We start from the raw sequence: 24,715 nt of genomic DNA, 5'->3' as shown, positions 1-24,715 counted from the left end.
ACAGATATCACTTACAGTAAAGAACTAACAATGATAGACGGGTACAGAGGGAGGAGGACCCTGCCCCTGCGGGCTTACATTCTACAGATACATTGTATATTATTATTATTTATATAGCTCCATTGATGCCATGGCGCTGTACATGAGAAGGGGTTACATACCAGATACAGATATCACTTACAGTAAAGAACTAACAATGATAGACGGTACAGAGGGAGGAGGACCCTGCCCCTGCGGGCTTACATTCTACAGATACATTGTATATTATTATTATTTATATAGCGCCATTGATGCCATGGTGCTGTACATGAGAAGGGGTTACATACCAGATACAGATATCACTTACAGTAAAGAACTAACAATGATAGACGGGTACAGAGGGAGGAGGACCCTGCCCCTGGGGGCTTACATTCTACAGATACATTGTATATTATTATCATTTATATAGCACCATTGATTCCATGGCGCTGTACATGAGAAGGGGTTACATATCAGATACCTATATCACTTAAAGTAACTAACAATGATAGACGGGTACAGAGGGAGGAGGACCCTGCCCCTGCGGGCTTACATTCTACAGATACATTGTATATTATTATTATTTATATAGCTCCATTGATTCCATGGTGCTGTACATGAGAAGAGGTTACATACCAGATACAGATATCACTTACAGGAAAGAACTAACAATGATAGACGGGTACAGAGGGAGGAGGACCCTGCCCCTGCGGGCTTACATTCTATAGATACATTGTATATTATTATTATTTATATAGCTCCATTGATTTCATGGCGCTGTACATGAGAAGGGGTTACATTCCAGATACAGACATCACTTACAGTAACTAACAATGATAGACGGGTACAGAGGGATGAGGACCCTGCCCCTGGGGTCTTACATTCTACAGATACATTGTATATTATTATTATTTATATAGCTCCATTGATTTCATGGCGCTGTACATGAGAAGGGGTTACATACCAGATACAGATATCACTTACAGTAAAGAACTAACAATTGTAGACGGGTACAGAGGGAGGAGGACCCTGCCCCTGGGGGCTTACATTCTACAGATACATTGTACATTATTATTATTTATATAGCTCCATTGATTCCATGGTGCTGTACATGAGAAGAGGTTACATACCATATACAGATATCACTTACAGTAAAGAACTAACAATGATAGACGGGTACAGAGGGAGGAGGACCCTGCCCCTGCGGGCTTACATTCTACAGATACATTGTATATTATTATTATTTATATAGCGCCATTGATGCCATGGTTCTGTACATTAGAAGGGGTTACATACCAGATACAGATATCACTTACAGTAAAGAACTAACAATGATAGACGGGTACAGAGGGAGGAGGACCCTGCCCCTGGAGGCTTACATTCTACAGATACATTGTATATTATTATTATTTATATAGTGCCATTGATTCCATGGTGCTGTACATGAGAAGGGGTTACATACCAGATACAGATATCACTTACAGTAAAGAACTAACAATGATAGACGGGTACAGAGGGAGGAGGACCCTGCCCCTGGGGGCTTACATTCTACAGATTCATTGTATATTATTATTATTTATATAGCACCATTGATTCCATGGTGCTGTACATGAGAAGGGGTTACATACCAGATACAGATATCACTTACAATAAAGAACTAACAATGATAGACGGGTACAGAGGGAGGAGGACCCTGCCCCTGCGGGCTTACATTCTACAGATACATTGTATATTATTATTATTTATATAGAGCCATTGATTCCATGGTGCTGTACATGAGAAGAGGTTACATACCAGATACAGGTATCACTTACAGTAAAGAACTAACAATGATAGACGGGTACAGAGGGAGGAGGACCCTGCTCCTGCGGGCTTACATTCTACAGATACATTGTATATTATTATTATTTATATAGCTCCATTGATGCCATGGTGATGTACATGAGAAGGGGTTACATACCAGATACAGATATCACTTACAGTAACTTACAATGATAGACGGGTACAGAGGGAGGAGGACCCTGCCCCTGCGGGCTTACATTCTACAGATACATTGTATATTATTATTATTTATATAGCGCCATTGATGCCATGTTGCTGTACATGAGAAGGGGTTACATACAAGATACAGATATCACTTACAGTAAAGATCTAACAATGATAGACGGGTACAGAGGGAGGAGGACCCTGCCCCTGCGGGCTTACATTCTACTGATTCATTGTATATTATTATTATTTATATAGAGCCATTGATGCCATGGTGCTGTACATGAGAAGGGGTTACATACCAGATACAGATATCACTTACAGTAAAGAACTAACAATGATAGACGGGTACAGAGGGAGGAGGACCCTGCCCCTGCGGGCTTAAATTCTACAGATACATTGTATATTATTATTATTTATATAGAGCCATTGATTCCATGGTGCTGTACATAAGAAGGGGTTACATACCAGATACAGATATCACTTACAGTAAAGAACTAACAATGATAGAACGGTACAGAGGGAGGAGGACCCTGCCCCTGGGGGCTTACATTCTACAGATACTTTGTATATTATTATTATTTATATAGTGCCATTGATTCCATGGTGCTGTACATGAGAAGGGGTTACATACCAGATACAGATATCACTTACAGTAAAGAACTAACTATGATAGACAGGTACAGAGAGAGGAGGACCCTGCCCCTGGGGGCTTACATTCTACAGATACATTGTATATTATTATTATTCATATAGCACCATTGATTCCATGGTGCTGTACATGAGAAGGGGTTACATATCAGATACAGATATCACTTACAGTAAACTAACAATGATAGACGGGTACAGAGGGAGGAGGACCCTGCCCCTGCGGGCTTACATTCTACAGATACATTGTATATTATTATTATTTATATAGCTCCATTGATTCCATGGTGCTGTACATGAGAAGGGGTTACATACCAGATACAGATAGCACTTACAGTAAAGAACTAACAATGATAGACGGGTACAGAGGGAGGAGGACCCTGCCCCTGGGGGCTTACATTCTACAGATACATTATATATTATTATTATTTATATAGAGCCATTGATTCCATGGTGCTGTATATGAGAAGAGGTTACATACCAGATACAGATATCACTTACAGTAAAGAACTAACAATGATAGACGGGTACAAAGGGAGGAGGACCCTGCCCCTGCGGGCTTACATTCTACAGATACATTGTATATTATTATTATTTATATAGAGCCATTGATGCCATGGTGCTGTACATGAGAAGTGGTTACATACCAGATACAGATATCACTTACAGTAAAGAACTAACAATGATAGACGGGTACAGAGGGAGGAGGACCCTGCCTCTGCGGGCTTACATTCTACAGATACATTGTGTATTATTATTATTTATATAGCGCCATTGATTCCATGGTGCTGTACATGAGAAGAGGTTACATACCAGATACAGATATCACTTACAGTAAAGAACTAACAATGATAGACGGGTACAGAGGGAGGAGGACCCTGCTCCTGCGGGCTTACATTCTGCAGATACATTGTATATTATTATTATTTATATAGCGCCATTGATGCCATGGCGCTGTACATGAGAAGGGGTTACATACCAGATACAGATATCACTTACAGTAAAGAACAGACAATGATAGACGGGTACAGAGGGAGGAGGACCCTGCCCCTGCGGGCTTACATTCTACAGATACATTGTATATTATTATTATATATATAGCTCCATTGATTCCATGGTGCTGTGCATGAGAAGGGGTTACATACCAGATACAGATATCACTTACAGTAAAGAACAGACAATGATAGACGGGTACAGAGGGAGGAGGACCCTGCCCCTGCGGGCTTACATTCTACCGATACATTGTATATTATTATTATATATATAGCTCCATTGATTCCATGGTGCTGTCCATGAGAAGGGGTTACATACCAGATACAGATATCGCTTACAGTAAAGAACTAACAATGATAGACGGGTACAGAGGGAGGAGACCCTGCCCCTGGGGGCTTACATTCTACAGATACATTGTATATTATTATTATTTATATACCGCCATTGATTCCATGGTGCTGTACATGAGAAGGGGTTACATACCAGATACAGATATCACTTACAGTAAAGAACTAACAATGATAGACGGGTACAGAGGGAGGAGGACCCTGCCCCTGGGGGCTTACATTCTACAGATACATTGTATATTATTATTATTTATATAGCACCATTGATTCCATGGTGCTGTATATGAGAAGGGGTTACATACCAAATACAGATATCACTTACAGTAAAGAACTAACAAAGATAGACGGGTACAGAGGGGGGAGGACCCTGCCCCTGGGGGCTTACATTCTACAGATACATTGTATATTATTATTATTTATATAGCACCTTTGATTCCATGGTGCTGTATATGAGAAGGGGTTACATACCAAATACAGATATCACTTACAGTAAAGAACTAACAATGATAGACGGGTACACAGGGAGGAGGACCCTGCCCCTGGGGGCTTACATTCTACAGATACATTGTATATTATTATTATTTATATAGCACCATTGATTCCATGGTGCTGTATATGAGAAGGGGTTACATACCAAATACAGATATCACTTACAGTAAAGAACTAACAATGATAGACGGGTACAGAGGGAGGAGGACCTGCCCCTGTGGGCTTACATTCTACAGATACATTGTATATTATTATTATTTATATAGCGCCATTGATTCCATGGTGCTGTACATGAGAAGGGGTTACATACCAGATACAGATATCACTTACAGTAAACTAACAATGATAGACGGGTACAGAGGGAGGAGGACCCTGCCCCTGGGGGCTTACATTCTACAGATACATTGTATATTATTATTATTTCTATAGCGCCATTGATTCTATGGTGCTGTACATGAGAAGGGGTTACATACCAGATACAGATATCACTTACAGTAAAGAACTAAATGATAGACGGGTACAGAGGGAGGAGGACCCTGCCCCTGCGGGCTTACATTCTACAGATACATTGTATATTTTTATTATTGATATAGCGCCATTGATTCCATGGTGCTGTACATGAGAAGGGGTTACATACCAGATACAGATATCACTTATAGTAAACAAACTAACAATGATAGACGGGTACAGAGAGAGGAGGACCCTGCCCCTCGGGGCTTACATTCTACAGATACATTGTATATTATTATTATTTATATAGCGCCATTGATTCCATCGTGCTGTACATGAGAAGGGGTTACATACCAGATACAGATATCACTTACAGTAAAGAACTAACAATGATAGACGGGTACAGGGGGAGGAGGACCCTGCCCCTGCGGGCTTACATTCTACAGATACATTGTATATTATTATTATTTATATAGAGCCATTGATGCCATGGTGCTGTACATGAGAAGGGGTTACATACCAGATACAGATATCACTTACAGTAAACTAACAATGATAGATGAGTACAGAGGGAGGAGGACCCTGCCCCTGTGAGCTTACATTCTACAGACACATTGTATATTATTATTATTTATATAGACCCATTGATTCCATGGTGCTGTACATGAGAAGGGGTTACATACCAGATACAGATATCACTTACAGTAAAGAACTAACAATGATAGACGGGTACAGAGGGAGGAGGACCTGCCCCTGCGGGTTTACATTCTACAGATACATTGTATATTATTATTATTTATATAGCGCCATTGATTCCATGGTGCTGTACATGAGAAGGGGTTACATACCAGATACAGATATCACTTACAGTAAAGAACTAACAATGATAGACGGGTACAGAGGGAGGAGGACCCTGCCCCTGCAGGCTTCCATTCTACAGATACATTGTATATTATTATTATTTATATAGCACCATTGATTCCATGGTGCTGTACATGAGAAGGGGTTACATACCAGATACAGATATCACTTACAGTAAGCTAACAATGATAGACGGGTACAGAGGGAGGAGGACCCTGCCCCTGGGGGCTTACATTCTACAGATACATTGTATATTATTATTATTTATATAGCGCCATTGATGCCATGGTGCTGTACATGAGAAGGGGTTACATACCAGATACAGATATCACTTACAGTAAAGAACTAACAATGATAGACGGGTACAGAGGGAGGAGGACCCTGCCCCTGCGGGCTTACATTCTACAGATACTTTGTATATTATTATTATTTCTATAGCGCCATTGATTCCATGGTGCTGTACATGAGAAGGGGTTACATACCAGATACAGATATCACTTATAGTAAACAAACTAACAATGATAGACGGGTACAGAGGGAGGAGGACCCTGCCCCCGGGGGCTTAAATTCTACAGATACATTGTATAATATTATTATTATTTATATAGCACCATTGATTCCATGGCGTTGTACATGAGAAGGGGTTACATACCAGATACAGATATCACTTACAGTAAAGAACTAACAATGATAGACGGGTACAGAGGGAGGAGGACCCTGCCCCTGCAGGCTTACATTCTACAGATACATTGTTTATTATTATTATTTATATAGAGCCATTGATGCCATGGTGCTGTACATGAGAAGGGGTTACATACCAGATACAGATATCACTTACAGTAAACTAACAATGATAGACGAGTACAGAGGGAGGAGGACCCTGTCCCTGGGGGCTTACATTCTACAGATACATTGTATATTATTATTATTTATATAGAGCCATTGATTCCATGGTGCTGTACATGAGAAGAGGTTACATACCAGATACAGATATCACTTACAGTAAAGAACTAACAATGATAGTTGGGTACAGGGGGAGGAGGACCCTACCCCTGGGGGCTTACATTCTACAGATACATTGTATATTATTATTATTTATATAGCTCCATTGATGCCATGGTGCTGTACATGAGAAGGGGTTACATACCAGATACAGATATCACTTACAGTAAAGAACTAACAATGATAGACGGGTACAGAGGGAGGAGGACCCTGCCCCTGCGGGCTTACATTCTACAGATACATTGTATATTATTATTATTTATATAGCGCCATTGATGCCATGGCGCTGTACATAAGAAGGGGTTACATACCAGATACAGATATCACTTATAGTAAAGAACTAACAATGATAGACGGGTACAGAGGGAGGAGGACCCTGCCCCTGCGGGCTTACATTCTACAGATACATTGTATATTAATATTATTTATATAGCGCCATTGATGCCATGGCGCTGTACATAAGAAGGGGTTACATACTACAGGATGGTAGGGAAGAAGACAGTAGGTTGGGGGGTTGCAGTAGCGCCGGTGTTGTTGAGGAGGCAGCGGGGTCATGGCAGGTTGTAAGCTTTCTTGAAGAGATGGGTTTTCAGGTTCCGTCTGAAGGATCCAGATGTGTTGGATAATCGGACGTGTTGAGGCACAGAATTCCATAGGACGGGGGATATTCAGGAGAAGCCTTGTAGGCGATTGGGTGAGGAACGAATAAGTGTGGAGGAGAGAAGGAGGTTTTGGGAGGACCAGAGGTTACGTGAGGGAATATATTGGGAGATTAGTTCAGAGATGGATAGAGGAGAGAGGTTATGGACGGCTTTGTAGGTCAGTGTTAGCAGTTTGAACTGGATACGCTGGGGGAATGGGAGCCAGCGAAGGGATTTGCAAAGGGGGTTAGCAGAGGAGTAGCGAGGCGAGAGGTGAACGAGTCGTGCAGCAGTTGAGGATGGACTGGAGGGGTGCGAGAGTGTTAGCAGGGAGGCCACAGAGGAGGATGTTGCAGTAGTCGAGGCGGGAGATGATGAGGGCATGCACAAGCAGTTTAGTAGATTGAGGGTTGAGGAAAGGACGGATTCTGGAAATATTTTTGAGCTGGAGGCGACAGGAGGTGGCCAGAGCTTGGATGTGGGATTTGAAGGACAGGGCAGAGTCAGTCAGAGAAGACTGAGAGGAGACTTAATAGCTGTCTACAAATATGTCAAGGGCTGTCACATTGTAGAAGGATCATCTTTATTCTCATTTGCACAAGGAAAGACTAGAAGCAATGGGATGAAACTGAATGGGAGGAGACACAGATTAGATATTAGAAAAAACTTTTTGACAGTTAGGATGATCAATGAGTGGAACAGGCGGCCAGGAGAGGTGGTGAGTCCCCCTTCAATGGACGTCTTCAAACAAAGGCTGGACAGATATCTGTCTGAGATGATTTAGATGATTTAGTGAATCCTGCTTTGAGCAGGGGGTTGAACCAGATGACCCAGGAGGTCCCTTCCAACTCTACCATTCTATGATTCTATGAGTCAAGGGTTACTCCGAGGCAGCGGATTGCCGGTACAGGGGAAAGAGTGATGTCATTTATTGTGATAGAAAGATCAGGTGGGGAAGATATGCGAGATGGGGGAAAGATGATGAGTTCAGTTTTGTCCACATTGAGCTTGAGGAAGCGAGAGGAGAAGAAGGAGGATATGGCAGATAGACATGCTGGGATTCTGGACAGCAGAGAGGTAGATCTGGGTGTCATCAGCGTACAGATGGTACTGGAAGCCATGAGATTTTATGAGCTGTTCCAGGCCAAGGGTATATATTGAGAAGAGTAGGGGTCCTAGGACAGAGCCTTGAGGGACTCCAACAGAGAGGGGGCGGGATGAGGAGGTAGTGTGGGAGTGGGAGACGCTAAATGTGCGGTTAGAAAGGTATGAGGAGATCCAGGACGGGGCAAGGTCTTTGACACCAAAGGAAGAGAGGATCTGTAGTAGGAGGCAATGGTCAACTGTGTCAAAGGCAGAGGACAGGTCAAAAAGAAGGAGTACAGAGAATTGTCTGTTAGCTTTGGCTGCAAGTCATTGGTGATTTTGGTAAGGGCAGTTTCGGTGGAACGGTGGGGGCGGAAGCCAGATTGTTGGTTGTTGAAGAGAGAGTTAGATGAGAAGTGGGAGGAAAGTTCAGCGTGAATGTGTTGTTCAAGGAGTTTGGAGGCAAATGGGAGCAGCGATATGGAGCGGAAGTTGGACAAGGCGGTTGGGTCGAGGGATGGCTTTTTGAGGATGGGCGTGATTGTGACATGTTTGAAGACAGAGGGGAAGGTACCATAAGTTAGTGATAGGTTGAAGAGATGGGTTAGGGATGGGATGAGTGTGGGGGTGAGGTTGGGGAGGAGGTGGGATGGGGTCAAGTGCACAAGTGGTGAGGTGTGATTTGGAGAGGAGACAAGTGAGGTCTCCTTCTGTGATGTTGGAAAGGGAGGTTATGGGGGAAGGGAAAACAGGCAAGGGTCTGGGAAACAAAAGGGTTGTAGTGGTCGGACAGTAAAGACCGTGTTTGGTCAATCTTGTTTTTGAAGTGTGTGGCAAACTCCATAGCAGAGATGACGGAGGTCGGAGGGGGCAGTGGAGGGCGGCGGAGAGAGTTGAAGGTGTTGAATAAGTGTTTGGGGTTAAAGGATAAGGAAGATATGAGGGTTGTGAAGTAGGCCTGTTTAACAGAGGTGAGGGCTGTTTTGAATGCGAGTGTTGCTTGTTTGAATGCAGTGAAGTCTTCTTGTGAATGTGTTTTCTTTAAATGCCGCTCCGCAACCCTGGACGCTGGTCAAAGCTGTTTAGTGAGGTTGTTGTGCCAGGGTTGCCTACTGACTCGTCACGCTCTGCCATACACCAGAGGGGCGAGTGAGTCAATAACTGATGCGAAAGTGGCATTGTAGAAAGCAGTGGCGCTGTCCATGTCATGGAGTGAAGATATGGATGTCAGTGGTAGAGTAGAGTCAGAGTGTGTAAGTGTCTAGATGTGCAAGGTTTCTGCAGTGGTGTGCAAGTTGTTGGACATGGGTGACAGGTGAGGAGGACAGGGATGAGAAAGTGAGTAGATGGTGGTCAGATAGGGGTAGGGGGGAGGTTGTGAGGTTAGATAGGGAGCAAAGTTGGGTGAAGATGAGGTCTAGTGTTTGTCCATCTGTGTGGATGGCTGAGGAGGACTACTGAGTAAGTCTAAAGGATGAAGTAAGCGACAGGAGTTTGGATGCTGTTGACTGGCGAGTGTCAGTGGGGATGTTGAAATCGCCCATGATGATTGTGGGAATGTCAGCAGAGAGAAAGTAAAGAAGCCTGGTGGAGAAATGGTCAATAAAGGCTGTGACCGGGCCCGGAGGTCAGTATATGACAGCCACTTGGAGGTTGGAGGAAGAGTAGATGCGGACAGAGTGGACTTCAAAAGAAGGGAGAATAAGGGAGAATAGAGGTGGAATAGGGCTAAAGGTGCAGTTGGTAAAAAGGAGAAGACCCACTCCTCCACCATGTTTGTTACCAGGGCGAGGATTGTAGGTGAAGTGGAGGCCACCATAACACAGCGCAGCAAGGGACGCAGTGTCAGAGGGTGTCAACTATGTCTCTGTGATGCCCAGGAAAGAGAGATGACAAAAGGTAAAGAGGTCGTGGAAGAAATGAAGCTTGTTGCAGACAAAGCGGGCATTCCAGAGTGCTCCAGAAAGAGGGAACAGGGGGGTAGGTGTCAGGGGCACGGGTTTTATGTAGGAGTGGTTGCGGTAGTTTGCAGTTGGTTGGAAGCGATATGAGGGGGAATTGGTGGGAGGTGTAAGTTGTGGGGGTAAAGGATTGGGAGATATGTTTCCAGCAGTGAGGAGAAGCAGAGAGAGGGAGAGCAGTTGGGAGAAGGAGAGTGTCCGGCTTGTTTTGTGTTTTGGTAGGATAGATCTGAGGTTGAGGAGCAGGTCTGCAGATGAGGTCAGGTGGGGAGGTAAGAGGGAAGGAGAGATGATTATTTGGTTAGAGGGTGCTGGGGTTTGGGGATAGCAAAGGAGAGTAAGGACTAGTGGTGCAAAAACAGTAAGGGCGTATGTAAGCATAATGAAGGTTTAATGGAGAATAGAGAAGCTAAGTACATTTAATAGGTAGTTACTCGTACCTTCTGGGACATTTCTGAGATATTTCCGTCAGCTACCTAGGATAACTGCTCAGAGACCATGCATGGTCATAGACCAGGCCCTCTAAATATATACCTCTTAGCTAATTACACATGAAAGAAGCCAGGTGTGAACAGAAGGGAGGAGGCACAGGGAGACAGGTAAGAATTAAACAAATGGGGTAAATTAGACAGAAGATAAGAGAAGTTTGCTCCCAAGACAGCAGGGAATGGAATAGGATAGAAATGGGGTGCTCAGTGAATATGCAGACGATTGCAGGATGAAACATACCTGGGAATGAAAGCGATAGATTGTCAGATCAGAAGTGATGGCAGCACTGAAGAATATACAACATGAGACTACATTTCTGGATTTCCGGGATATTTCCATCTGGCTGTGTGCCCACGATGCAGATTTAAGGTGTTAAAATCGCTTGGTAAGAGGTCTGGGATGTATCCCAATGATAATCGTGCCCATTGACTAGCATTGAACCGCATAATATCTGCATGTATACATGCCGTTCAATGCGCAGATGGTACCCGGGTTGGGAGAAGAGGAGACTTTCCTCCAACCCGGGTACTATCGTACCTGAAAGTTAAAAAAGAATTATAAAGTAAAAAATTAAAAAAAATATTCATAGTCACCTCTCCGGCAGCCCCCTGTCTCCTCCCAGCCGCGTCCTCTCTCCTCAGTGTCCCGCGGTGTACTGGCAGGACCTGCATTGATGTCATTTAGTCAGCTGATGGTCAGGTGACCGCTGATGTCAGCGGTCAGGTGATGGTCACGTGACCATGAGCTGACTAAATGATGTCACCGCAGGTCCTGCCAGTACACCGCGGGACACCGAGGAGAGAGGATGCTGCCGGGAGGAGACCGGGGGCCGTCGTTCTTTTTTTTTTTACTTTAGATGCAGCATTTGAAGTAGAAATGTCCTCTAAGTTGGTCACACAATATAAATCCATGCCGGTTGCAAGGATTCATATTATGTAACCAACTTGACAAGCCCTTTTCCAAGTGATGCTGAAAATCACTTGGAAAAACGCTTGAAAAAAACGCTGCAAAAATGCATGTAAAATCCGCATGCGTTTTTTCTGCAAGGAGATGCAGGAATGCTCAGGAAATTTTAGCTTCAAATCTGCATGGTGAGCACATGGCCTTAGATACTTTGGAAACTGCTACTTAGGATAACTGCTCAGAGACCATGCAGTTATGTTGATGATGAGGATGGGCTCACAGTCAGAGTTTCAATGGGATTGAGATTTTGCAGTTATGTTGATGGTGAAGCTGGGTTCATGGTCGGCGGTTGGATGAGATTGAGGTCTTGCAATGAGGTTGACATCTTGCAGTGTTGGTGATAAGGCCGGGCTCACAATCGAAAGTTGGATGGGATTGAGGTCTTGCCCCGATGTTAGTGGTGAGGCCGGGCTCACATTTTGGGGTTGAATGGATTTAAGGTCTTGCAGTGATTTTGATGATGAGGATGGGCTCACAGTCAGAGTTTGGATGGGATTAAAAATTTGCAGTAATGTTGAGACTGGGCTGATGGTCAGTGGTTGGATGAGAGTTAGATCTTGTAATGAGCTTGATGTCTTGCAGTGGTGGTGATGCTGAGACTGGGCTCACAGTCAGGGTTGGATAGGATTAAGGTCCTGCACTGAAGTTGGTGGTGAGGACCAAGCTCATAGGTAGGTGAGATCGGGCAGTAATGTTGGTGAAGAAGCCGGGTCACAATTGGGGATTGGATGGGACTGAGGTCTTGCAGTGATGTTGATGATGAAGCCAGGCTCACAGTTGGGGGTCGATGGGATTGATGTCTTGCAGTGATGCTACTCATGAGGCTTCAGTCATGGGTTGGATGGGATTGAGGTCTTGCAGTGATGTTGGTGATGTGATGAGGACATGCTCACAGTCGTGGGTCTATGGGATTAATGACTTGCAGTGATATTGGTGGTAAGGCCGGGCTCACAGTCGGGGATCGATGGGATTGATATCTTGCAGTGATGTTGGTGTTGAGTCCAGGCCCACATTTGGGGCTTGGATAGTATTGAGGTCTTGCAGTGATGTTGGTGATGTGATGAGGACATGCTCACAGTCGTGGGTCGATGGGATTGATGACTTGCAGTGATGTTGGTGGTAAGGCCGGGCTCACAGTCGGGGGTCGATGGGATTGATATCTTGCAGTGATGTTGGTGTTGAGTCCAGGCTCACATTTGGGGCTTGGATAGTATTGAGGTCTTGCAGTGATGTTGGTTGTGAGGCCGGGCTCCCATTCGAGGTTGGATAAGATCAATGTCTTGAATTGATGTTGGTGGTGAGGCTGGAATCACACTGCGTTGGAAGGGATTGAGGTCCTGCAGTGATGTTGGTGATGAGGACAGGCTCACAGTCGTTGATTGTATTAAATAAAGGTTTTGCAGTGATGTTGGTGATGAGGCTGGGCTCACAATCGGGTATTCAATGAGATTGAGGTCTTGCAGTGATGTTGATGATGAAACTGGTCTCACAGTCATTGGTTGGATGGGATTGGGGTCTTGATGTGATATTGGCGATGAAGATGGGCTCTTAGTCAGGGGATGAATGTGATTGAGGTCTTGCAGTGATGTTGGTGATGAGGACGGGCTCACAGTGAGGGATTCGATGGAATTGAGCTTTTGCAGTGCTTTTTGAGATGAGTCCAGTCTCATAGTCGGGGGTTGGATGGAACTGAGATCTTGCACTGATGTTAGTGATGAGGCTGGGCTCACATTTGGGGGTTGAATGGATTTAAGGTCTTGCAGTGATTTTGATGATGAGAATGGGCTTACAGTCAGAGTTTAGATGGGATTAAGAATTTGCAGTAATGTTGATAGTGAGACTGGACTGACGGTCGGCGGTTGGATGAGAGTTAGATCTTGTAATGAGCTTGATGTCTTGCAGTGGTGGTGGTGCTGAGACTGGGCTCACAGTCAGGGTTGGATAGGATTAAGGTCCTGCACTGAAGTTGGTGGTGAGGACCAAGCTCATAGGTAGGTGAGATCGGGCAGTAATGTTGGTGAAGAAGCCGGATCACAATTGGGGATTGGATGGGACTGAGGTCTTGCAGTGATGTTGATGATAAAGCCAGGCTCACAGTTGGGGGTCGATGGGATTGATGTCTTGCAGTGATGCTGCTCATGAGGCTTCAGTCATGGGTTGGATGGGATTGAGGTCTTGCAGTGATGTTGGTGATGTGATGAGGACATGCTCACAGTTGGGGGTCAATGGGATTGATATCTTGCAGTGATGTTGGTGTTGAGTCCAGGCTCACAGTCGGGACTTGGATAGTATTGAGGTCTTGCAGTGATGTTGGTTGTGAGGCCGGGCTCCCATTCGAGGTTGGATAAGATCAATGTCTTGAAATGATGTTGGTGGTGAGGCTGGACTCACAGTCTGACTTGGAAGGGATTGAGGTCTTGCAGTGATGTTGGTGATGAGGACGAGCTCATAGTCAGGGGTTGGGTCAGATTGAAGTCTTGCAGTGATGTTGGTGATGAGGACAGGCTCACAGTCATCAATTGTATTAAATAAAGGTCTTGCAGTGATGTTGGTGATGAGGCTGGGCTCACAATTGGGTATTCAATGAGACTGAGGTCTTGCAGTGATGTTGATGATGAGACTGGTCTCACAGTCATTAGTTGGATGGGATTGAGGTCTTGCAGTGATGTTGATGATGAAACTGGTCTCACAGTCATTAGTTGGATGGGATTGAGGTCTTGCAGTGATGATGATGAAACTGGTCTCACAGTCATTGGTTGAATGGGACTGAGGTCTTGCAATGATGTTTGTGATGAGGCCAGGCTCACAATTTGTGATTAGATGGGATTGACTACTAGAATAACATGTCCACCTTGAACTGTCCTCCCACCTCTCCTCCTGTTCCTTCTTCGACCGCCTGCAATCTGGCTTCCGACCGCATCACTCGACTGAAACTGCCCTGACCAAAGTCACCAACGACCTACTAAACGCCAAATCCAAGCGACACTACTCCATCATCCTCCTTCTGGACCTGTCATCTGCCTTCGACACAGTGGACCATTCCCTCTTACTACAGATTCTCTCATCTCTCGGCATCACGGACTTGGCCCTATCTTGGATCTCCTCATACTTAACAGACAGGACATTCAGCATCTCCCACTCACGCACCACCTCCTCATCTCGCCCCCTATCTGTCGTTGTCGCCCAAGGTTCAGTTCTAGGACCTCTGCTCTTCTCCATCTACACCTTTGGCCTGGGACAGCTCATAGAGTCTCACGGCTTTCAGTATCACCTCTACGCTGATGACACACAGATCTACCTCTCTGGACCCAATATCTCCTCCCTACTAACCAAAATCCCACAATGCCTGTCCGCCATCTCATCCTTCTTCTCTGACAGATTTCTAAAACTCAACATGGATAAAACAGAGTTCATCATCTTTCCACCCTCTCCTTCATATCCCCCATCTGACCTATCCATCAACGTCAATGGCTGTTCACTCTCCCCAGTCCCACAAGCTCGCTGCCTCGGGGTAACCCTGGACTCTGATCTCTCCTTCAAACCACATATCCAAGCCCTTTCCACTTCCTGCCGACTCCAACTCAAAAATATCTCCCGGATCCGTGCATTCCTCAGCAAAGACTCTGCAAAAATATTAGTGCATGCCCTCATCATCTCCCGCCTCAACTACTGCAACCTCCTGCTCTGTGGCCTCCCTTCCAACACTCTTGCGCCCCTCCAATCTATCCTAAACACTGCTGCTCGACTTATCCACCTGTCCCCCCACTATTCCCCGGCCTCCCCTCTCTGTCAATCGCTTCACTGGCTCCCCATTGCTCAGAGACTCCAGTTCAAAATCCTAACCATGGCATACAAAGCCATCCACAACCTGTCTCCTCCATACATCTGTGACCTAGTCTCCCGGTACTTACCTGCACGCAACCTCCGATCCTCACAAGATCTCCTTTTCTATTCCCCTCTTATCTCCCCTTCCCACAATCGCATACAAGATTTCTCCCGTGCATCCCCCCTACTCTGGAACTCTGTACCCCAACACATCAGACTCTCACCAAAAGAAACCTGAAGACCTACCTCTTCCGACAAGCCTACAACCTGCAGTAACCACCGCTCCACCATACCGCTGCATGACCTCCTCTACCCTCACCTACTGTATCCTCACCCATCCCTTGTAGACTGTGAGCCCTCGCGGGCAGGGCCCTCGCTTCTCCTGTACCAGTTGCTGACTCTTTTTGTTAAGACTATGTAAATGTTTTTGCTATGTATATCCCTATCACATGTAAAACGCCATGGAATAAATGGCACTATAATAATAAATAATAATAATAATTGAGATCTTGCAGGTAGGATTGGTGATGAGGATATGCTCACAGTCAGGGTTGGATGGGATTGAGGTCTTGCAGTCATGTTGGTGATGAGGACGGGCTCACAGTCTGGGGTTGATGTAATTGAGATCTCGCAGTGATATTTGTGGTGAGTCCAGACTCACATTTGGGGGTTGAATGGATTTAAGGTTTTACAATGATGTTGGTGATGATTATGGGCTCACAGTTGGGGGTCAATGGGATTGACCATGAGGCAAGGCTTCAGTCATGGGTTGGATGAGATTGAGGTCTTGCAGCGATGTTTGTGATGTGGTGATGAGGATATGCTCACAGTCATAGATGACTGATGTCTTGCACTGATGTTAATGGTAACGCCGTGTCCAAAGCCGAGGGTCGATGAGATTGATGTCTTGCAGGGATGTTGGTGCTTATACTGGACTCACATTCGGGGGTTAGCTAGTATTGAGATCTTACAGTGATGTTGGTTGTCAGAGAAATATTACGTCATAGAAAAATTGAAAATCTTTCTTCTTCCTTGTCATAGATATTAAGAGAATATTGACCATTTCTCCCAAGCCCCTCCACCTCCCTTATCCACCATTTGCCACAAGTAGAGAGCTGAGAGCTCTGTTTGTATTCAATTAACACACGCCTGAGAAATGCCTTGTAGGCAGATGCCAGCCAAGAAGTGGTACCAGTCTAATTAAAAAGCGAGTATCTTTCTCCCTGGCAGACGCAGGGGGTGATTATTTTCAGGATTGCAATAATTTGCGTGTAACTGTTGAAGCTGCTTCCCGAGCTTCAAAAGAAAATTTATAGACACGCCGACTCTGATAAAAAATATGGAATAACTAAAGTTCCATACATCCGGTAATGATGGGACCCATATTTTTAGGGGCAGGGTCAGTTAGGGAACAATAGGGAGGACACTATCACTGCTCTCTGTGAGCTGAGACAGATTGACCCCACTGGCAAAAACAGAACCCGAATGATTGCTGAACTGTTGAAAGGTGCTGCAGAGCCCGTCCGACAGCAGAGCCCTGATGATGGGGCGGCCAGCCAGGGCCCGGATGGCGTTGCTGCAGGGGTCCCACTTGTGATTGCCAGCCATACCCACAGCCAGGGTAGTGTGGACCCCCACCTGCAGATGGCCTTGGAGCAGCTCAACGCAGACTATCGTGAGCTGACCGAGAGGCTGCTAAGCGCCAGGTCCAAGCTGATCGAGAGGAGCGACAAGCCCAAGCTGACTGAGAGGCAACTGAGCGAAATTGGCAAGATGAGCAGCGGTACTAGTTGGACTTGGCCCGAATCCAGGTGCCGAGATCCACCTCATCAAGCAGTGAGTCCAGCAGCACCAACGGCTTTAAACCCCGTCCTGAGCATTTCCCTGTGATGGAAAAAGACGGGGACTTGGACATATTTCTGCGAGGCTTTGAAAGGCTTGCAGGGAGTACCAGCTGCCTGCGGACCAATGGGCCAGGTACTTAACTCCAGGGATCCAAGGAAAAGCTTTGGAGGTGTTTGCGTCTCTCTCTCGAGAACAAGATGGATACTATGAGGCCATCAAGCAGGCCTTGATAAAAAGTACCAGCTGACTCCAGAGGTTTACCGAAATAAGTTCAGAGCCCTCCAATGTGGACTACATGATAGCTACAGTGATGTGGTGGATGGGCTCAGAACCAACTTTGAGCAGTGGATCCGAGGACTGTCAGTCACCACCTTTTGAGGACTTGAAGGATTTGATGGACCAGTTTCTTCATATTTGCTCCGTGGAAGTGCAACAGTTTGTGCTGGACAGGGAGCCAAAGGAAGCTGCCAAAGAAGCCCAGATCGCGGATGCCTATGAGGTCCACTGCACACCAAAGGTGCAGAAGTCAGCTGCCACCAGCTGGAAAGGGGGTAAACCGACAACCACCCCCAGTGTCCCAGCCAGCCTGCCCTCAGCGGGTCCTGCCCCATCTTCCAGCACCTGGTCTGCATTTGACTTCCGTAAGTGCTATACTTGTGACCAAACGGGTCACATTAGCCTTGTCTGCCCGAAGAGGCAGAAGATGGACCCCACACCTGAGGCCTCAGGGCCTACTGCCGCAATTCTTTTTTTGGGTGGGGCAGTCGGCCGGGCCCAGGAGAACTTACAACCGGTTACTGTGGGCAACACTGTTACTGTTGGTCTTAAGGACACGGGTGCAGAACGTACCCTCATTCGCCCTGAGTTTGTGTTACCAGAGGAACTCATTCCTGGGAAGACCCTGACTGTCACCAGGTTTGGGGGTGTTCGCCGTTCCATACCGATGGCCTGAGTTTTCCTGGACTGGGGTGCGGGGAGGGAGTTAAGGGAACTGGGGGTGTCTGAGAACCTCCCCACTAATGTGGTATTGGGAACTGATCTGGGACGGTTGGTTGCCCGATACATTCCTGACAACCCTCCCAGATCAGATATGTCATATAATGCCACTGTCAAAGGGGAACTCAGCCACCTCACCCCGCGGGGTGATGCTGCTGAGGATCCCCTAAAGCGAGGAAGCAGGTCGACCCGTGCAGGTGACCAGTGTGACGCCAGATAGTGACATGGTCAGTGGTAGCTGCACCATGACTAGCACGATTCCAGAGGTGAGGCGAATGGATAGGGAGAAACACTTGGATCATAGGGAAAGTGGTCCCGTGCCGCCGACCAGTGTCACGAGGGACTGTGACATAGCCTGTCGTAGCTCTCCCCTAGTGAGCATGGCTCCCTAGGTAAAAATGATGGCAGGGAGGGTAGGCCCCACAACCAGGCAAGGTAAGAGGAAGGTGTGTGTCCCTGTCTGTCAGGAGTATGGGAGGAAGGCACCCATTGCCTGTCAGAGGTGTGGGGAATAGGCATCCCAAACCGGTCAGGGTGATCGGAAAGCTGGATCCCCAGTCGGTCAGGGTAGTGGGCAAGTTGGGTCCACGGCTTGACCGATCAACAGAAGGAGTGGACCAGGAGGTGGGCTTAAAGGGGCGATCTGTAAATCAGCTCCCTACGCCACCTCAAGGAGGGGGATGACAGAGAAATATTATGTCATAGACAAATTGAAAATCTTTTATTCTCCTCTGTCATAGATATTGTCAGGGAAATATTGAGGAATATTGAAAGTCTGTCATGAATATTGATGACCATTCCTCCCAAACCTCTCTTCACCCCCCTCCCTCATTCCCCTTTTGCTCAGCACAAAAGCCCCAATTAACACACGCCTGAGAAATAGCATATACAAACAAATGCCAGCTAAGGAGTGTTATAACTTCGTTAGGAAGCAAGCATCTTGTCCCTGAAAGATGCAGAAGGTAATTAAAACGCAGGCTAATTTGCGTGTAACCGTGAGGCTGCTTCCCGAGCCTCAAAAGAAAATTTGCAGACACGCTGACTCCGAAACAAAATATGAAATATTGTAAGGTCCATGCATCCTACAATAACGGGAGCTATATCTTTAGAGATAGAATCAACTAGGGAATGATAGGGATATTTTTCTGGCACTGAAAAACGCTACCTAGAGCTGTAGCGCAAAAACACCAGATAGCAGACCGCAGCTAGGCGATGTGTGGTCTGTAAATAAAGATAAAATCATAAGGGAAAAAATGGCGTCGTTTGCAAGCTTCTGTGATCAACGAGCAATGAGTTATTGCAGAAGTTAGCGTTTTTAATAAAAATGTACAGGTTGGAGACCGGCCCACATGATGTCACAACAGGGGGCGTGTGGGCAGAACTCCCCTTAGGTATAAGAGAACCCATGGAGAATACAGGAGAACTCATTGCCAGGGGGGAATAGGAATTATAAGCAACGGGTCCTGTTCGATAACAGCATAATAAAACTGGGGAGCCCCTCCTCCACCTATATTGAATCGTCTCCGTGATCGTATAGTGTAAGTTTTTCTTTTTTCCTGTTTATTTTATGTAACTGCTTATGTATTTTAATATCTCCTTTGTAACATCCTTGTATATATTTTTCCTAAACACTGCCTCCCTTTTAGGTTTAAGGTCTTGCAGTTATGTTGGGGATGAGGCTGGGCTCACAGTGGGGTGTTGAATGAGATTAACATCTTTCAATGAGGTTGAGGTCTTGCAGTGATGTTGGTGGAAGGTTGGGCTCACAGCCAGAGTTGGATGTGATTGAGGTCTTGCAGTAATGTTAGTGATGAGGATGTTCCCACATTCAGGGATTGGATGGGGTTGAGGTTTTTCAGTGATGTTGGTGGTGAGGGCGGCCTCACAGTCGAGGGGGTTGGATGGGACTGAGGTTCTGCTATGATGTTGGTGGTGAGATCACAGTTGGAGGTTGAATGGGATTGAGGTCTTGCAGTGATGTTGGTGATGAAGCCAAGCTCATAACTGAGGTTGGAGAACATTATGTTCCTTATTCTTTGTGCTTCAGGTAGTATTGTTGGGTGGAGAGTAATGAAGCAGAGGCCGAGCTTGAGAAGACACTGTCCATGCAGCTCCACTGATTTAGATTAACCGCATACCAATCCACTTTATAGAAGACTGGAGGGTCTGCCCTCCAATGGCATCCTCATTCTTCACCCAAGTTAAGCCTTTAAACTGCAGTTCTTAGATTGGCGTTGGTGACAGTGGTTGGACATTTTAAGGCTGCCATCAATAACTGGACTTCTCTAATTGCAGATTACAGCTCAGATGAGAAAGCTCTGAATGGGGAATGTGACTGCAGTCAAAGTAAGTGCCTCCACCTCCCATATTGCACACTGTGGAGCTTCTGCTGAATGGGGCGTTTGCAATCTCTAGGGGCTCCTACAGATGTTGGCTGCTACAATCTCTAGGAGCCCTTGAGAGGGTGAGGATTAGTTGGGGGTGTATAACAGTCTTTTTGGTTGGGGGTCAGTATCTGGTCCTTCCTGCATCAGTAATGTCTTTGTACTATTTGCAGTTGTGAAGCCAAGTGGGACCCACTTGAAGTTGGTTCTGCACTTTCAAGACTTTGGAAAAGCCATGTTGAAGCCTATGAGGTTGGTCAGGAGGGAACTGCAATTAGGGGTCTCTTGGGAAGATGTCTCCTGGGGCCATGAAGCTGTAGAGATTTTAATAACTGAATGTTCATCTTCATAAGGCAGAAGCGTGACGAGGAGACACCAGAAGATTTCTTCTACTTTGTGGACTTCCAGCGCCACAACGCAGAGATTGCTGCCTTTCACCTAGACCGGTGAGAATTCCAGGAGCTGCAGTCATCACCTGAGTGCACTGAAGTCTCCTCCATCTGTACAGTACATTCTTTGCATAGCTACCATAGATAATTTAGTGACAAAAATGTATAACTCGTGGAGAAAGGTTGAACTTGATGGAACGAGGTCTTTTTTTCAACCCATGTAACTATGTAATAAGTGGAATCACCGTTGTCCCTTGTTGGCAGAAATTGTTTTACTCTAAATAATCTGATAACTTCTCTCCTGTGAGGGTGGTGGTTACACTTAAGGTTGGGGTGCAGGGTCGACGAGAGCGGTAGCCACACTGAAGACTGCGAGAGCTGCTGTCACGCTAAAGTCTGCGGGAGCTGCTGTCACACTAAAGACTGCGAGAGCGGTGGTCACACTGAAGACTGCCAGGGTGGCGGTCACACAGAAAACTGCGGGGTCTGTGGTCACACTGAAGACTGCGGGGATGGCGGTCACACTGAAGACTGTCGAGGCAACAGTCACACAGAAGAATGGCGGGGCCATGGTGACACTAAAGACTGCGAGAGTAGCGGTCACACTAAAGACTGTGATGGCGGCGGTCACACTAAAGACTGGAGGGGCGGTGGTGACACTGAAGACTTCGGGGGCGGTGGTCACACATAACACTGCTGGGGCGGCTGTAGCACTGAAGACTGTGGGGGCAGAGGGCACACTGAAGACTGCTGGGGCGGTGGTCACACTGGAGACTGCGGGGTCGACGGTCACTCTGAAGACTGCGGGGGGGCAGAGGTTACACAGAAGACTGCGGGGGTGGAGGTCACACTGAAGACTGTGGGGGGCGGCGGTCACACCGAAGACTGCGGGGGCGGTGGTTACATGGAAGACTGGGGGCGACGGTTACTTTGAAGACTGCAGTGGCGGCAGTTAAATGGAAGACTGCGGAGGACAGAGGTTACACAGAAGACTGCTGGGGGTGGAGGTCACACTGAAGACTGCGGGAGCGACGGTCACTCTGAAGACTGCGAGGGGGCGGAGGTTACACAGAAAACTGCAGGGGGTGGAGGTCACACTGAAGACTGCTGGGGCGATGGTCACTATGAAGACTGCTGGGGGTGGAGGTTGCACTGAAGACTGCTGGGGGCGACGGTCACTATGAAGACTGTTGTGGGTGAAGGTCCCACTGAAGACTGTGGGGGGACGGCAGTCTAACTGAAGACTGCGGGGGCGGCAGTCACACTGAAGACTGCGGGGGGGCCGGTCACACTGAAGACTGCGGAGGGTGGAGGTAGCACTGAAGACTGCTGGGGGCGACGGTCACTATGAAGACTGCTGGGGGTGGCGGTCACACAGAAGACTGCAGGGGCGGCGGTCACACTGAAGACTGTGGGGGGGAGGCGGCCACACTGAAGACTGCGGAGGCAGAGGTTACACTGAAGACTACGGGGGCAGAGGTCACACTGAAGACTGCGGGGGCGGCAGTCATACTGAAGACTGCGGGAGCAGAGGTCACACTGAAGACTGCGGGGGGGGTAGCGGTCCCACTGAAGACTGTGGGGGGTCGGCGGTCACACTGAAGACTGGGGGCGGAGGTCACACTGAAGACTGCGGGGGCGGCAGTCATACTGAAGACTGCCGGAGCAGAGGTCACACTGAAGACTACTGGGGGTGGCGGTCACACTGAAGACTGCGGGGGCGGCGGTCAAACTAAAGACTGCGGGAGCGGAGGTCACACTGAAGACTGTGGGGAGCGGTGGTCACACTGAAGACTGCGGGGGCCGCGGTTACATGGAAGACTGCAGGGGGCGATGGTCACACTGACAAATTTGGGGGTGGCGGTCACACTGAAGACTGTGTGGGGCCGCGGTCACACTGAAGACTGTGGGGGGTGGCGGTCACGCTGAAGACTGCGGGGATCGGAGGTCACACTGAAAGCTGCAGTGGCGGCGGTTAAATGGAAGACTGCGGAGGGTGGAGGTTACACAGAAGACTTCTGGGGGTGGAGGTCATACTGAAGACTGCGGGGGCAACGGTCACTCTGAAGACTGAGAGGGGGCGGAGGTTACACAGAAGACTGCAGGGGGTGGCGTTCACACTGAAGACTGCAGGGGGTGGCGGTCACTCTGAAGACTGCGGGGTCAGCGATCACACTGAAGATTGTGCGGGGTGGCGATCACACTGAAGACTGTGGGGGGCGGAGGTCACACTGAAGACTGCGGGGGCGGCAGTCATACTGAAGACTATGGGGGCCAGCGGTCACACTGAAGACTGTGGGATCAGAGGTCACACTGAAGACTGCGGGGGCAGCAGTCATACTGAAGATTGTGCGGGGTGGCGATCACACTGAAGACTGCGGGGGGCGGAGGTCATACTGAAGACTGCGGGGGCGGCAGTCATACTGAAGACTGCGGGGTCAGCGATCACACTGAAGATTGTGCGGGGTGGCGATCACACTGAAGACTGCGGGGGGCGGAGGTCACACTGAAGACTGCGGGGTCGGCAGTCATACTGAAGACTATGGGGGCCGGCGGTCACACTGAAGACTGTGGGATCAGAGGTCACACTGAAGACTGCGGGGGCGGCAGTCATACTGAAGATTGTGCGGGGTGGCGATCACACTGAAGACTGCGGGGGGCGGAGGTCATACTGAAGACTGCGGGGACGGTAGTCATACTGAAGACTGCGGGGTCAGCGATCACACTGAAGATTGTGCGGGGTGGCGATCACACTGAAGACTGCGGGGGGCGGAGGTCACACTGAAGACTGCGGGGGCGGCAGTCATACTGAAGACTGTGGGGGCAGCAGTCATACTGAAGTCTGCGGCGGGGGGGGGTTACATTGAAGTTGGGGGCAAAAGTTCATTTACATTCATTCTTAATATTATACCACACTAAAGGTATGCAAGAGGAGGGAGGGGAAAGAGGATAAGTCAGCTCACCGGAGACGTGCCCACCAGAAGCTGATGTAGATTCCGCACAGCGTAGTCTGACAGTGCGTCTGCTGGATGTGCGACATGACATATTTTTTTTCCCTCTTCCCCACACCAAAGATATAACCCTCTCTGGTCAGTGCAGGTGTGTGAACCCGCTCCCCCTTTGTAGCTTGTGCAGGTGTGTCCACTCCCACCGATAAATTGTGTTGATGTTTGACCTCACCCGCATAGTCAGCGTAGGTGTGTGACCCCCTATAATTCATGTAGGTGTCACCCACCCACTATAATTTTCATAGGTATGTGACTTCACCCCTAGAATCAATGCAGGTGTTTAACCCCTGTGAGACAGTGAGGGGGATCATATGTGTGGGCCGGTATGTGTCCC

The 24,715-nt window shown here is 47.4% G+C and overlaps 1 protein-coding gene across 3 annotated transcripts in view; it reads left to right on the top strand.

Moving 5' to 3' along the window:
* Nucleotides 1-24,715, top strand: part of FAM20A (FAM20A golgi associated secretory pathway pseudokinase) — a 255,523-nt gene that overhangs the window by 177,279 nt on the left and 53,529 nt on the right. For all 3 annotated transcript variants that reach the window (XM_073660368.1, XM_073660367.1, XM_073660369.1), the window contains exons 3-5: nt 20,896-20,946; nt 21,158-21,236; nt 21,338-21,430. In XM_073660368.1, coding sequence (XP_073516469.1) covers nt 20,896-20,946; nt 21,158-21,236; nt 21,338-21,430 — 223 coding nt within the window. The remainder of the gene's footprint in view (nt 1-20,895; nt 20,947-21,157; nt 21,237-21,337; nt 21,431-24,715) is intronic.

The sequence above is a fragment of the Phyllobates terribilis genome, unplaced genomic scaffold, assembly GCF_046119375.1.
Source record: "Phyllobates terribilis strain yellow unplaced genomic scaffold, ASM4611937v1 Scaffold_25__1_contigs__length_18738178, whole genome shotgun sequence".
NCBI classification, from domain to species: Eukaryota; Metazoa; Chordata; class Amphibia; order Anura; family Dendrobatidae; genus Phyllobates; species Phyllobates terribilis.
The sequence above is the reverse complement of the archived record's forward strand: the minus strand, read 5'-3'. Positions and strand labels throughout refer to the sequence as shown.